Below are 12,347 nucleotides of genomic sequence, written 5' to 3'. Positions count from 1 at the left end.
TATTATGTTATGTTAATCACCATACATCATTAGTTTTTGATGTAGTGATCCACGATCCATTGTTTTCGTATAACACCAGTGCTCCATGCAGTACGTGCCCTCCTTAATACCCATCACCGGGCTAATCTATCCCTCCTCCCCTCTCCCCTCTAAAACCCTGTTTGTTTCTCAGGTTAAATTTGGCATGATTCTTAAAGAGATAAAAAGCCAAAGATTCTGTGAAAGTCTGAATATTATTTTGCTTCATTTTACTGCATGTTTGGGCTATAAGAATGGTTTTAATTGAACTCTATACATTTTCTAGTGAGAACATCATTTCTGTTATTTGGAACATTAACTAAAATTATGGGATTTAGGTAAAGGTTCAAAAATAGGATGGACTCCTATAAACGAACTTCTATAAACAAATGTCACTGGAGCCTTCTTAAATATATTCATTAATATTTAAGACTACATTAACTTATTTATACAAATGTAAGATTAGATTGTTTCTTTGTGTAGGCATAGACAATGTAGGCCTTATTCCTGGTTATAGTTTTACCTACGGCGTTATTATAAGTCATTATAAAGATGTTCAGAAAAGGCCACTTGAGTTGTCTTGTGTTTTGCCCTTGACCTGTCTTTTAGAACTGACAAGGGTATTATTCCGAATCTGTCTCATTTGTGTAGGGATAGAGAATAGGGTGGAAGATACCAAAAACATAGCTCTCAGCAGATTTGAAATTTAAGATTAATCTGTCTTAGAAATGTTGTCTAGAGTCGTGGCTAAGTTTTCTTTAAGAAAATGCCTTGTTATTTAAAACATTCCCTAATGAACTGGAGAGAAATCATCTTATTCTGGCCATTAGGAAATTATTTACTAAATTTATTTTGAGGAAACTAAATTAAAATCTTATGTATTTGAAAAGTCAATCATTTCAAAAAGTTAATGGTTTATTCATTAACAGGATCAAGTTTCGTAGTAATATTAGTTTGACTTAAGTTATTTTTAGTAGCTTTATGTGTATATTTGTTTTTTTCAACTCCTTAGCTGTTCAGTAGAAATATAGGATTGTATCAGAGAAAACTGATGTATCTACTAGCTATTTTCTTAGTTATAGAAATTCACATGTTAGAGGAAGAGTTGCAGAGAGGAAAAGAATAGAGAAAAATAGAAGTAGAGGTAATAAGAAAAATATTTTTAAAAAGAAAGACATTAAAGTTGACTTAAGGATCAAAAGAATACTGAATCAGGAGGGGTGTTCTTTATATTACATTAACCTAAATAGATATGATTGCAAAGTACTTTTAAAAGAGTAACCACTTCCTATTGTGCTTTGCCAATTAAAATCCATGGAAATATGGATAAGAATCAGTGTAGTTCATAATATGATTTGAGGGATCATAGTTACAATGTAAACAGAAGTTAGTGCAACATATGGATTAATTCTTATGTTGAGTTTAAAAAATTAACTGAGCAAGGTGTACATGTTCTAAACCAGAAAATCCGAGTTAACAGATTCTGCCTCCGTGCTGGATAATTTCAAATTCCTTGAAAGTGCAGCTGCAGATTTCAGTGATGAAGATGAAGATGATGACATTGATGGAAGAGAGAAAAGCATCATTGATACTTCAACGGTGAGTAGGATAATATTTTTAGGGATCATTATGCTTACTTTAAAAATAATCCAAGTGAAAGAAAATTAAAAAAAAAAATCCATTGGTTCAACCTAAATCCTTAACTTTTTTTCATGAATTTGGGGAAATTTCATCTAAGAGTTTTTAGTATTGAGTTTAAATTCAATAATAATTTTAGGATGGCAGCTTTCTCTTAAAAGGTCCTTACTCTCTGGGGCACCTGGCTGCCTCAGTCGATAGAGCACATGACTCTTGATCTCAGGGTTGTGAGTTCGAGCCCCACATTGGGTAGAGAGATTACTTACAAAAATTTAAAAAATCTTTAAAGGTCCTCACTCTTTGATTTATTAACTCATTAAGCATTTTAGTAGTTCAGTAGAGCTGGTGAATATGGTAAAAATGTTTGTGTTATAACAAAGCAGTGTTGTTGGTGCTATAAGACAGTAGAACTGACAGACCCATTATGGTACCTGATGGCGATTGGCATCACCTCTAATCGATGCAGTTCTGTCTTTCTTGTCTGGGTTGCTTTGGTAGACAAATGTTACAAATTTTTAGAACTGTTCCATTAGATTTCTTCAAACTTGTTTAAAGTTATTCTGTAGTTTTGTTTAGATCTTTCTAGGTTTATTGACTTTCCCCATGGTAGCTTGGAATAAGAGGTGTCTTGCTTCTTCTCCTTTCTCTTCTCCATTCTGTCACCTTCAGCTCCTCCTGGTTTTTTGTTTTTTTTCCTTTCTTCCCTTTTTTCTCCCTACTTTTTCTTCCTTCTCCTCTCTTCTCTCTCTCCTTCCTCCCTCTCCTCCTCCTCCTCTCTTTTTTAAGTAATAGATGAGGGCATGCTTTGTTTTGTCTAGGAAAATGTTTACATTTCCTCTTTCATGTTTATTTAAGAAGAGTAAGGAAGAAAGCAAGGTAGTGAAGCCGACTGGACCTAGAGTTGAAAGCTTTGGGTTTAAGTCCGAGTTCTGTCACTAGTTATCTGTGCTTCTTACCCTTCAGGCTTAGTTTTTTAGTTTGTAAAATGGGGATTATAAATACCCATCTTATCTTCAGAGGATTTTGTGAGCAATAAATGAGATGCTATATATGAAAAATGATATAAATGCTTTCTGGGTATAACTTCTCTCCTTTATGTCCTCTGCTTCCATCAAAGACTCTCAAATTATTACTTCCAGATTATTGTTTCCCTGAGCCACTCTGCAGTAGTATTCTGCTGATACAGCCTTGCCATGGATATTATTTCAACTTCAAGTAGTTACCCCCAATTTTTCTTATCCAAACAGGTAGTAATAGCATATGTTTTAATTTACTGTAGTAAAAGAAAATGCCTAAACTTGTATGATACTTTTTCTCTGTCCTGTTCATTTGGAAGTTTTGTACTGCTTTGTGATTTCTTTGGGCCAATTGCATTGAGATATTATTTTCCCATCAAAATACTTTATTCATAGCTCAGTGGTAAATGATAATTGATTATCATGCTTTAAGTATTAAGTATGGTCTTACTAGAAATTCCTAACCATAACCTGGTTTCTTTTTAAGTAATCAAATTCATAAAGATCCTGTCTTGCAATTAGTGCGGATTATAGCAATTCTGTGACCAAGCAGTGAAGGCATGGCTAATATAAACATACTTAACCCCATTTAAGCATGGACTCAAAAATCCTTTTAGTTTTTCAGGAAAAAATATCCCTAAACAAATAATTGGTTTCTTTGTAACAGCTTTGCTAATTTTTAGGATATATTACATTAATTTTCACAGCTGCAGACTAATAGCTACATACCAAAAGGACTTTCACAGTCTAACTCTGTGTAGCAATGAGTAAGCATGACTTCAAAGATTTATTGCAGTTAAAATGTTTAGTAAAACAAACAGGTTTTTAAACTGTTATTTTATTTCTTTAATCAAAATAGTTTGGTAGATTCAACTAAGAAAATATAGAGACATGGGCTATTAGTAACTGTCATTTGTGTGTAGCTGCATATGCTGTCTTTTTGCTCTCTACCCTCTATTAGAGTTTGATTATTCTTTGGGTTATATTCTGGATCATATCCCTCCTCTTTATCTCCTCCTTCCTCATGATCAACCTCTTCACCTTATTTTTCTTTACCATCATTGTTTTGCATTCTCACCATAGTATCATTAGTTAAGTGTAATAATGATCTTGAAATTATACATGTGTATAAAAAGTGATCAACTTTAAAATGTTTGAAGGATAACTTCACCAGCAAGATTTAGTCTCCACATTCAGATACTTTAGGAGGAAAAGGAATGGGATTAAGAGTCATTAACTATTGTGTCATCCCCGTTTGTGTTATGTTTCTTCTAATGGTTTTAAAACCAAAGTGGCCGTCTATCCTTTTTTCTAATCTTTGTGGCACCCTGTGCAACCTATAACTTTTTTGTGTTTGCCTTAATTCTTAAGTTGACTTCTAAACTCACTAGATGTAGGAGTGGAGTGGAATCTGGAATGTAAGGAAAAGTAGTATGTACTTATTATAACAAACCCCACCCCTTCCCATTTACTAATCCTACTCTCTGTTGGCAACCACACTTTTCTTCTATGCCTAACCATTAAAAACACAGCAGTTTTTATTTAAGTGGGAGACTTGATAGACAGTGGCCTGCAACTTGCCATATCTTCATTCCTAAGGTTATATGGAGGAGAGACCTAGAAACAGATTTTTACCCAAGGAGTTAGTTTTGTGACTTATTACCATATTTAGTAATTAGAATGTTGAAAATACATTCAGTTTTTCAATATAAGGTTCCAGATACTTAAGTATTTTCCCTGCCCTTTTCATCAGGCATTGAGAACAAGAATTCTCTATCTACAAGGTGTGGGTGATGGCCCCTCTAATTCATATCTGGTGTCCCATCAGGGTCGGGGGAAGGGAGAAATCAAGCCTCTAGGGTGAAAGAAGATGGATTAGGCAGTGTGTTTATTTGTGGAACAATGAAGGTCAGCGTCTTCTATTGGTATAACTCGTCAGAGATACTTTTCTACCTTAGTTTGGCTGCCCAGAGAAAATTAGAAAAACTATTAGCATATAGTTAAAAAAGAATACACCTTCAGCATGGGATTTCTGTACTCAGTATGTCAAACTTTTTTGTTTAATTGATGTGCTGGATGGGAGATTGGAATATGCTGTAAACATAAAAGTATGTCTAGGTCTTAGGGAAATACTCTAAATAGTTAAACCAGTTATTCTAGCAGCATTAAAGAATCCTTGATTTCTCCTATTCAGTTTTTATATATACCAGGGTAGTGAAGGCAGATTAGGTCTCATCTACTGCACCAGCTTTCTTCTGATAGTGGCTTCCTGGAGTGCTACACTAGAAGGATTTTTTTTTTTTTTAATTGAAATTCAAGTTAGTTAATATATAATGTAGTATTGGTTTTAGGAATATAATTTAGTGATTCATCGCTTACATATACTACCTAGTGCTCATTGTAACAAGTGCCCTCCTTAATGCCCATCACCCATTTCGCCCGTCCTCCCACCTACCTCTCTTCCAGCAACCCTCAGTTTGTTCTCTATAGTTAAGAGTCTCTTATGGTTTGCCTCCCTCTCTGTTTTGATCTTATTTTATTTTTCCTTCCCTTCCCCTATATTCATCTGTTTTGTTTCTTAAATTCCACAGGTGAGTGAAATCATATGATACTTGTCTTTCTCTGACTGACTTATTTCACTTAGCATTATACTCTCTGGTTCCATCCATGTTGTTGCAAATGGCAAGATCTCATTTTTTGGATGACTAATATTACATTGTATATATAGACCACATCTTCTTTATCCATTCATCTGTTGATGGACCTTTGAGCTGTTTCCATAATGTGGCTGTTGTTCATAGTGCTGCTGTAATATTGGGGTACATGTGCTCCTTTGAATCAGCATTTTTGTATCCTTTGGATAAATACCTAGTAGTGCAATTGCTGGGTTGTAGGGTAGCTCTGTTTTTAACTTTCTGAGGAACTTTCATACTGTTTCACTGAGAGAGATTTCTGAGGCTGTATCTGATCTTAGATGAAAAGTGCTGTGATTGGTAAGTAATACCAGGAATGAGCATGAGAATAGGGGCATACAAGTCAGGTATTTGTTATCTCTTAGAGTCTGTTTCTAGACTCTGTATTCTGTCCTATTGATCACTTTGTTGAACCCTTATAATTTTAATCCACTCGCAGTAACCCAGTGATAAAATTTGATCAGATCATGCTATTTCCATTTTGCATGAAGTGAAGAAGCTGAGGCCCGGAGAAGCTGAGATAGTGAATCCATTTTATCAAAAGAAGCTGCAAACCATTCATCCTAATTTCTTTGGGCTTCTGGTGGTGGAGGTGACTAAAAAGAAGATAATTCATAAAGAGTTTTGACATACAGATCTCAAAAATTATCTCTGCATACATTAAGCCTAAATTTCAGTCCTCCAACTGGATTTTTGATTCCAGAGATATTCCTAAATACATAAAACGACATAACAGCCCTTACCACATTTGCTATTGAATCTAAGTCAGGTCCCACTCGGAAAGATCAGTATTTTAGAAAAAATTTGAATATATAAAGAGTTATTAGGGAAAACTGATGCAAGGTTGGAATAGCAGAAGTACTGGGGGAAGCTTTTTTCCTTCTCTAATACCATACTTTCTGAGACTCGCATGCATTTCTGAGTTTGTAGCTTTTATGATTTTAAATTTTTTAAGGGAATTATGTAGTAGAGTTAACATTTATCATCGTTATATCCTGTAAAACTCTTGTATTTTATGAAGTGTTTCTCTTTTTGGTTAGTTTAGAATGTCTGTGCATTGCACAGACTGCATCCAAGAAATACGAGAATATGGTTGTAGTTCTCATAGGACAGTAGTAGGTCAGGGACATTTTTCATCTATCTATAATTGAAATACCTATCTTATATTCCAGTGTTTTCAATATATGATTTCATTAGCTTACTCAAAACAAACAAGCCATCCTTGAACAAAGTTTAAATTATTACTTTAAAATGTGTAATGTATCTTTTTTAAATGATACCTCTTTTACATTGAACTGGTTAAGTATTATAGCTTTTAACATAACAAAGATATACTTTCTGAAGAAGCCAATAATTGGGTTTCCTCATTCAGTGGTAAAGGGATACTGTTTTCCTTTATTTAAATTAATTTCATAATATATCCTAAAATTTTAATTTAGCATGTTTTTTCATTAGATTGTTAGGAAAAAAGCATTACCTGATAGCAGTGAAGATCGAGATACAAAAGAAGCTCTAAAGGAATTTGACTTCTTGGTTACATCAGAGGAAGGAGACCATGAGTCTAGAAGTGCAGGTGATGGAACAGAATGGGGTAAGGAAACATACTGCCTCCAGCCAGAGGTGTTAAGTAAACAAAAGAAACTAATATTTTACCAGGAGGGCAATATCTTGAAGAACACTGTAAATTTCTTATAATGTTGAAATTTTGAACATCCTATGAACTTTTTACTGTTGTCACCTTTTATCCAGGGTGTATATTTGTGCATGTTTAAAGGAAGTTGTACAACTAGTTATCTTTTTTTTTTAATATAAGTATACCATGAAAATAATTTGAATCCATATACAGAATATTCTGTGTTTCCTGCCTAGATAGTAGAACTTGCAAATCTGGATTTTGTGGAAATTGAGTTTGAGAATGTAATAGAAGAGTTTTTAGAGACTCATCTCTGGCATCTTCTGTGAAAAAGAAGTATAAATTTAAAAAACTATAGTTATTCAATCTAGGCAGATTTCACCAGTTTGTGCAAGGCATAGAATTTTTTGGTGCAAATTGTTCTAAACAAATTTAATATTTTAAACATCTAACGAGGTAAAACAAGTATTTGGGGGAAGACTTCTACAGCATAGATTGTTCTTTGGGTTTGGAAATGAATTGTTGCTATCAGTAAGGTAGGATTGTGATGAATTCTTCAAAAGTGATCAGTCCTAGCAGGTGTGTACATGTAGTATGAGTGAGGAAGAGAGAGAGAGACAGATACTGAGAATGAGAGAAAATTTTCTGTTGAGGTTGAAGAATTCCAGGACTCCCTTAGTTGTGGTTTTATGCTCTTTAAAGACAGAGTTAGAGAATCAGTAATTATCCTGGTTTTAAATTGGGGGCTTTCCTTGGGGCTTTACCTCCAGGAACTCTTAAGATGCCACGTCTTTTCCTTTTTTGTGGCAAATATCTGAAGGTAATTATTATACGGGATAATTAGTCATTGTAATATGTAATGGTTATAAAGTGACTAATTATTATTACTGTTTTTTTTGTAACAGAACAAAGTTTGGAAACCAAGGGGATATTGAAGTAAAATCTCTTTTCTGTATTGTTACTACTGAGTTTATTTATCAAGTTACTCAGATATTTTAGACACCAGTTCTACCAATATAGCTAGATCCACTGTCTACACAGAAGTCTTTCTCTGAGGAGTCATACATCTGCATAAATAATAGTTGGCTTTTTTCATTGCCAGTCTTACTGCAAGGGTTTTGTGATTCATTTCTCTCCAAAGACAGCTGCATTGTTTCTTGTGTCACTTCCTTTGCTTTATAGTGTGAGTCATGGCCCAGAGTTTATATGATACATGTGTGTACGTTTTCAGCTAACCTCCTAGGAAGTTACTGGTGAAAACATGAGTGACTGGTCCCACCTTTGAGCTGTCTTACTCTTTAGTAGTGTACTGGGTATTTCTGAATATGAGTGAATGGAATCTTTCAGTTGACTAGAGGTTTCCTTACCAGGAGTTTAGCCTTGTGTGTTTTTAGGATTTTATCATTCATAGTCAGAAAATTTCACTTTTAAGCAATTAAAAGAACTAGATTGAAAATCCTGTTTAGCTGAATGGACATTTAAACCATTTTAAGTGCTTCATTTATTTTTCCCCTTCCCCCTTAAAAAAGGAGTGAATATGCGTAGGTTAAGAATCTTGTTAGTTTCTGGCAAGTAAATAGATTTTACCACACATCTTCCATGATCTTCCATTACTATCATTGTGAGTATAGTGAAGATTACAATAAGGCTTAACTTTTAATTTAAAAAACTGAAGACATTGTAGGATCCAAAAGCTACCCAGTTTAAATTAATAAGACCTGATTGCTGAAATACTAACATTTTTAATTGTTAGATCTTTCTGGGAAAGTAGGAACTTTTTATTATTGATAGATTATAGTTAGAACTATAAAAATGTTGAGTTTTTAAATTTATTATGTTTAATCTTTTCAGAGGCCCAATTAAGTTTTTTGACCTGTAGATTGAAATTTAACTTGTTAAAAATAGGTTCCTGTTTGTTCCGATTCATTTTGGTTTATTCCAGTCATTCAGCAAATATTTATCAAATGCTTTCTATGTGCCAAATCATTTGGTGAAGATCCCTACCCCTGTGGTCCATATAGGCTACTAAGAGAATATAGACAATAAGCTTTAATAAACATAAATGATAGAGCATGTCAGAAGGTGATAAATGCTATGGGAAATAGAAAAAGTAGAACAGAGTAAGGGGAATAGAGAGTGCTGGGGTTGGGGTGAAGTGGAGGGGACAGATTACAATTTAAAATTGTAATGGGGTAGTTCCCATTGAGGGGGGGTAACATTTGGACAGAAGACTCAAAAGTTGATTGGTGGGTTAGCAATATGGTTTCCAGGGAAGAAATATTCAGGAAAAAGAAAGCCACAGCAAATGCCCCAAGATAGCAGCAGCCTTGATATGCTTGAGGAATTCAAGGACATCAGAATGGCTAGAGCAGAGTGATTCTAAGGGGGAATTTGGTAAGAAATGACCAAATCATGTAGGGCCATAGACCACTGGTGAGATGGGGAACCACAGGAGGAATTTGAGCAGAAGGGTGCCATGATCTGACTTTGATTTTAAAGCATCATTCTGGCTTTATTGAGAGAGCACCCAGTGTTGATAATAGTCTTGGTGTGAGGGGAGAGGGGACAATTATTGGAGTAATTCTAGCAAGAGACAGAGTGATTAGAGAAGTAGAGTATGTGCTAAGTAGTCAGATTCTGGATGTGTTTGGAAGATAGAAAAAACAGTATTTTGTGAAATACTTGATGTGAAATATGGAAGAAAAGGGAGGTTTTTGGTCTGAGCAAATGGAAGGATGATGAAACACTGGATTTGGAAGATTGGGAATTTAATTTTATACGTTTAGTTTGAGATAATCTGTTAGACTTTCTAATGGAAATGTAGAGTCTAGGGCAGTTGGATATATGAGTCTTGAATTCAAGTGAGAGTTCTGAGCTAAAACATAGCATTATATAGTATAGAAGTAATTTTACACTAATATAAAATATATAACACATTCTTTAAATTTTCTTCTCCTGTAATAGTGAAAATTAATGATTGAATTTCTTATCTACTAGGAGCTCAGTTTCCTGTTTAAGATTTTGTAAACTAACAAATCACTTAAATTGCTTTAAATTTTGAATGAAGGTTGATTGATAAGTTTACAAAGTGCTATTTATAAGGCCTGTAAAAAAAAATGATCATTAGTTGATGAACACATGCCAAAAATATAAAATTTTTAAAATGAAAAGATTATTGAAGACTATTTTGTATAATCTCTTAATAATAATCTCTCATTACATAAATTAATAAGAAATTTTTTTTATGAGTCAGTCCTAATTGAATAAGAAAATGAGGGCTTCTTCTAGAGTTTTTGGGCTTAATTTACTAAAAGTCACTCAAGTCTTCTAGCGTTTTTTTTTTTTTTTTCTATGTCTCTTTCAAGAGAAATTTCTTATTACCTAGGAAATTGAATTGATTGTTGTTTCTTAGATATCATATTTTGTATGACTTATACATCTAAAGAATAAGCAATGACTTTTTAAAATTAGTGATACGATGAACAAAATGGTTGTTATGTCATTCAGTGACATAACAGTGAATTGACTTACAGTGTTCAGTATCTTATTTAAAAAGGCTGTTTCATTTGTTTCACTCTATTTAGAAAAGGAAGACCAGTGTCTCATGCCTGAAGCCTGGAATGTGGACCAGGGAGTAATTACCAAACTCAAGGAACAATACAAAAAGGAGAGAAAGGGGAAAAAGGGGGTGAAGAGTAAGTGGAAAACATTGTATCTGTAAATCATAAAACTTGCCTCTTTTATATCCTTAATTTTTTTTTTTTCAATGTTTTCCTAAAACCACTTACTCATTTTCTTTTCTGCTTCGGATCTCTTTCTTTTTCACCTGCTCTCAGGGGTTGAAATTAAATGGTTAGCTCTTTGAGTATGACCTTAAAAAAATAAAAACAACCATGCATATGATTATGGAACCATAATATATCCCAATAATACATCTAGAGCCTCATGAGAGTGTGGGACTATATATTCAAAACATAGTGATAATTTCATTTTTAAAGTATATATACTTAATTACCACAATGATTTTTCACTGTTGACAATTTTAAATCTCATCTAGTATGACCCTCTGGCAATCCACCCAAATTATTGCATATTATTTTTGGACTTGGAGACAAAGTTAATTTCTACCCCTGAATATTCTCTGTGTTCATAACAGACAGTTCATTTGCTTTCACCACTATATGCTATACAGGGCACAGAGTCAAATACACAACTTTTAAAAGTATTTATTTTCTAATTTAAAAATTTTGGCCAGTTAGCTTTTTTCTTTTTTAATAAGATGTCTACCATATCAAAAATGAAAGCTAAAATGAAATTGCTAGCCCTGTGAATCATATATATATATATAAAACTCATTATACAAATTATTAGGTTTAGCAGTAGAACTAATTAAAGTAAAGTGGAAATACAAAGTCTTTCAAGCATCCCTGAACACCATCTAAAACACCTTTTTAGGAGAGCAAGGCTAAACTACCTCCTTGTGCTTCCACTCTCATTGACAATATGAACATGGGTTTCCCTTTTATGGCAAAAGGAATTGCATCCTTTGGGATATTAAAGTAGTGTAAAGTAAGATGAAAATCCAGTTTAGTGAAACGTATATTTAAAAGTTGGAAAAAGTAGTGTAGTCATTACTGATAAACATTTAAATCTTTATTTAAAATATTTTAGGTGTTACAAGTATTTAGCTTGAATGGATAAAAAGTCAGTGACTATTTTTGATGTTATCATTATACCAACTATTACATAACTGAGATGATGTTCTTTGATACCTCCTCCATATAAATTAAATCACAGTGAGAAAGATTAATATTAAAACTTAAGAGCGTTTTGTACCTTTTATCCAAATGTATGGATAAAAAATTTAATCTTAAACAATAATGAGACATGCTTTATTACGACTTTGCAGACCATGGCAAAACCAGTTATACTGAAATTTTAATGCAAATATCATAAATGAGAAAGAATATTTTAATTTTCAGATTGGCTTAAAGTTGGTATTTCTTTAAGTCCTTATGCTGCAATAATGAATGTCTTCAAATGTAAAACATCTCTCAGTTGGAAGGATATCTAGGTCTTATGTAGAATCCACCTACTATTATATTGATTATTCAGTTCTTGTCAAATATCAAGGCATTGCTGTAGTTGGAATTTAGCACTTAAGATCTAAAATGGCACCATTTGACTGGAACAGTATTCCTACTAATGGAAGCTATTGGATTTCCTGACTGGGGATTATGATCACTAGGCAGGCATATATAGGTTTTTTTGTATGATGAAGAAAAATGACTGCAGGGAGAGAAATTTTAATGTGTTTCATTGAGGATAGAAGGACTGCAGAGTGAGGCT

The 12,347-nt window shown here is 33.5% G+C and overlaps 1 protein-coding gene across 2 annotated transcripts in view; it reads left to right on the top strand.

The window, feature by feature from the left end:
• STRN (striatin) overlaps positions 1-12,347 on the top strand; it is a 103,884-nt gene that overhangs the window by 51,854 nt on the left and 39,683 nt on the right. For both annotated transcript variants that reach the window (XM_078056184.1, XM_078056185.1), the window contains exons 6-8: positions 1,482-1,617; positions 6,821-6,956; positions 10,583-10,693. In XM_078056184.1, coding sequence (XP_077912310.1) covers positions 1,482-1,617; positions 6,821-6,956; positions 10,583-10,693 — 383 coding nt within the window. The remainder of the gene's footprint in view (positions 1-1,481; positions 1,618-6,820; positions 6,957-10,582; positions 10,694-12,347) is intronic.

Source organism: Halichoerus grypus, chromosome 10 (assembly GCF_964656455.1).
Source record: "Halichoerus grypus chromosome 10, mHalGry1.hap1.1, whole genome shotgun sequence".
Taxonomy (NCBI): Eukaryota; Metazoa; Chordata; class Mammalia; order Carnivora; family Phocidae; genus Halichoerus; species Halichoerus grypus.
Note: the sequence above shows the minus strand (reverse complement) of the source record. Positions and strands in the feature narration are given on the sequence as shown.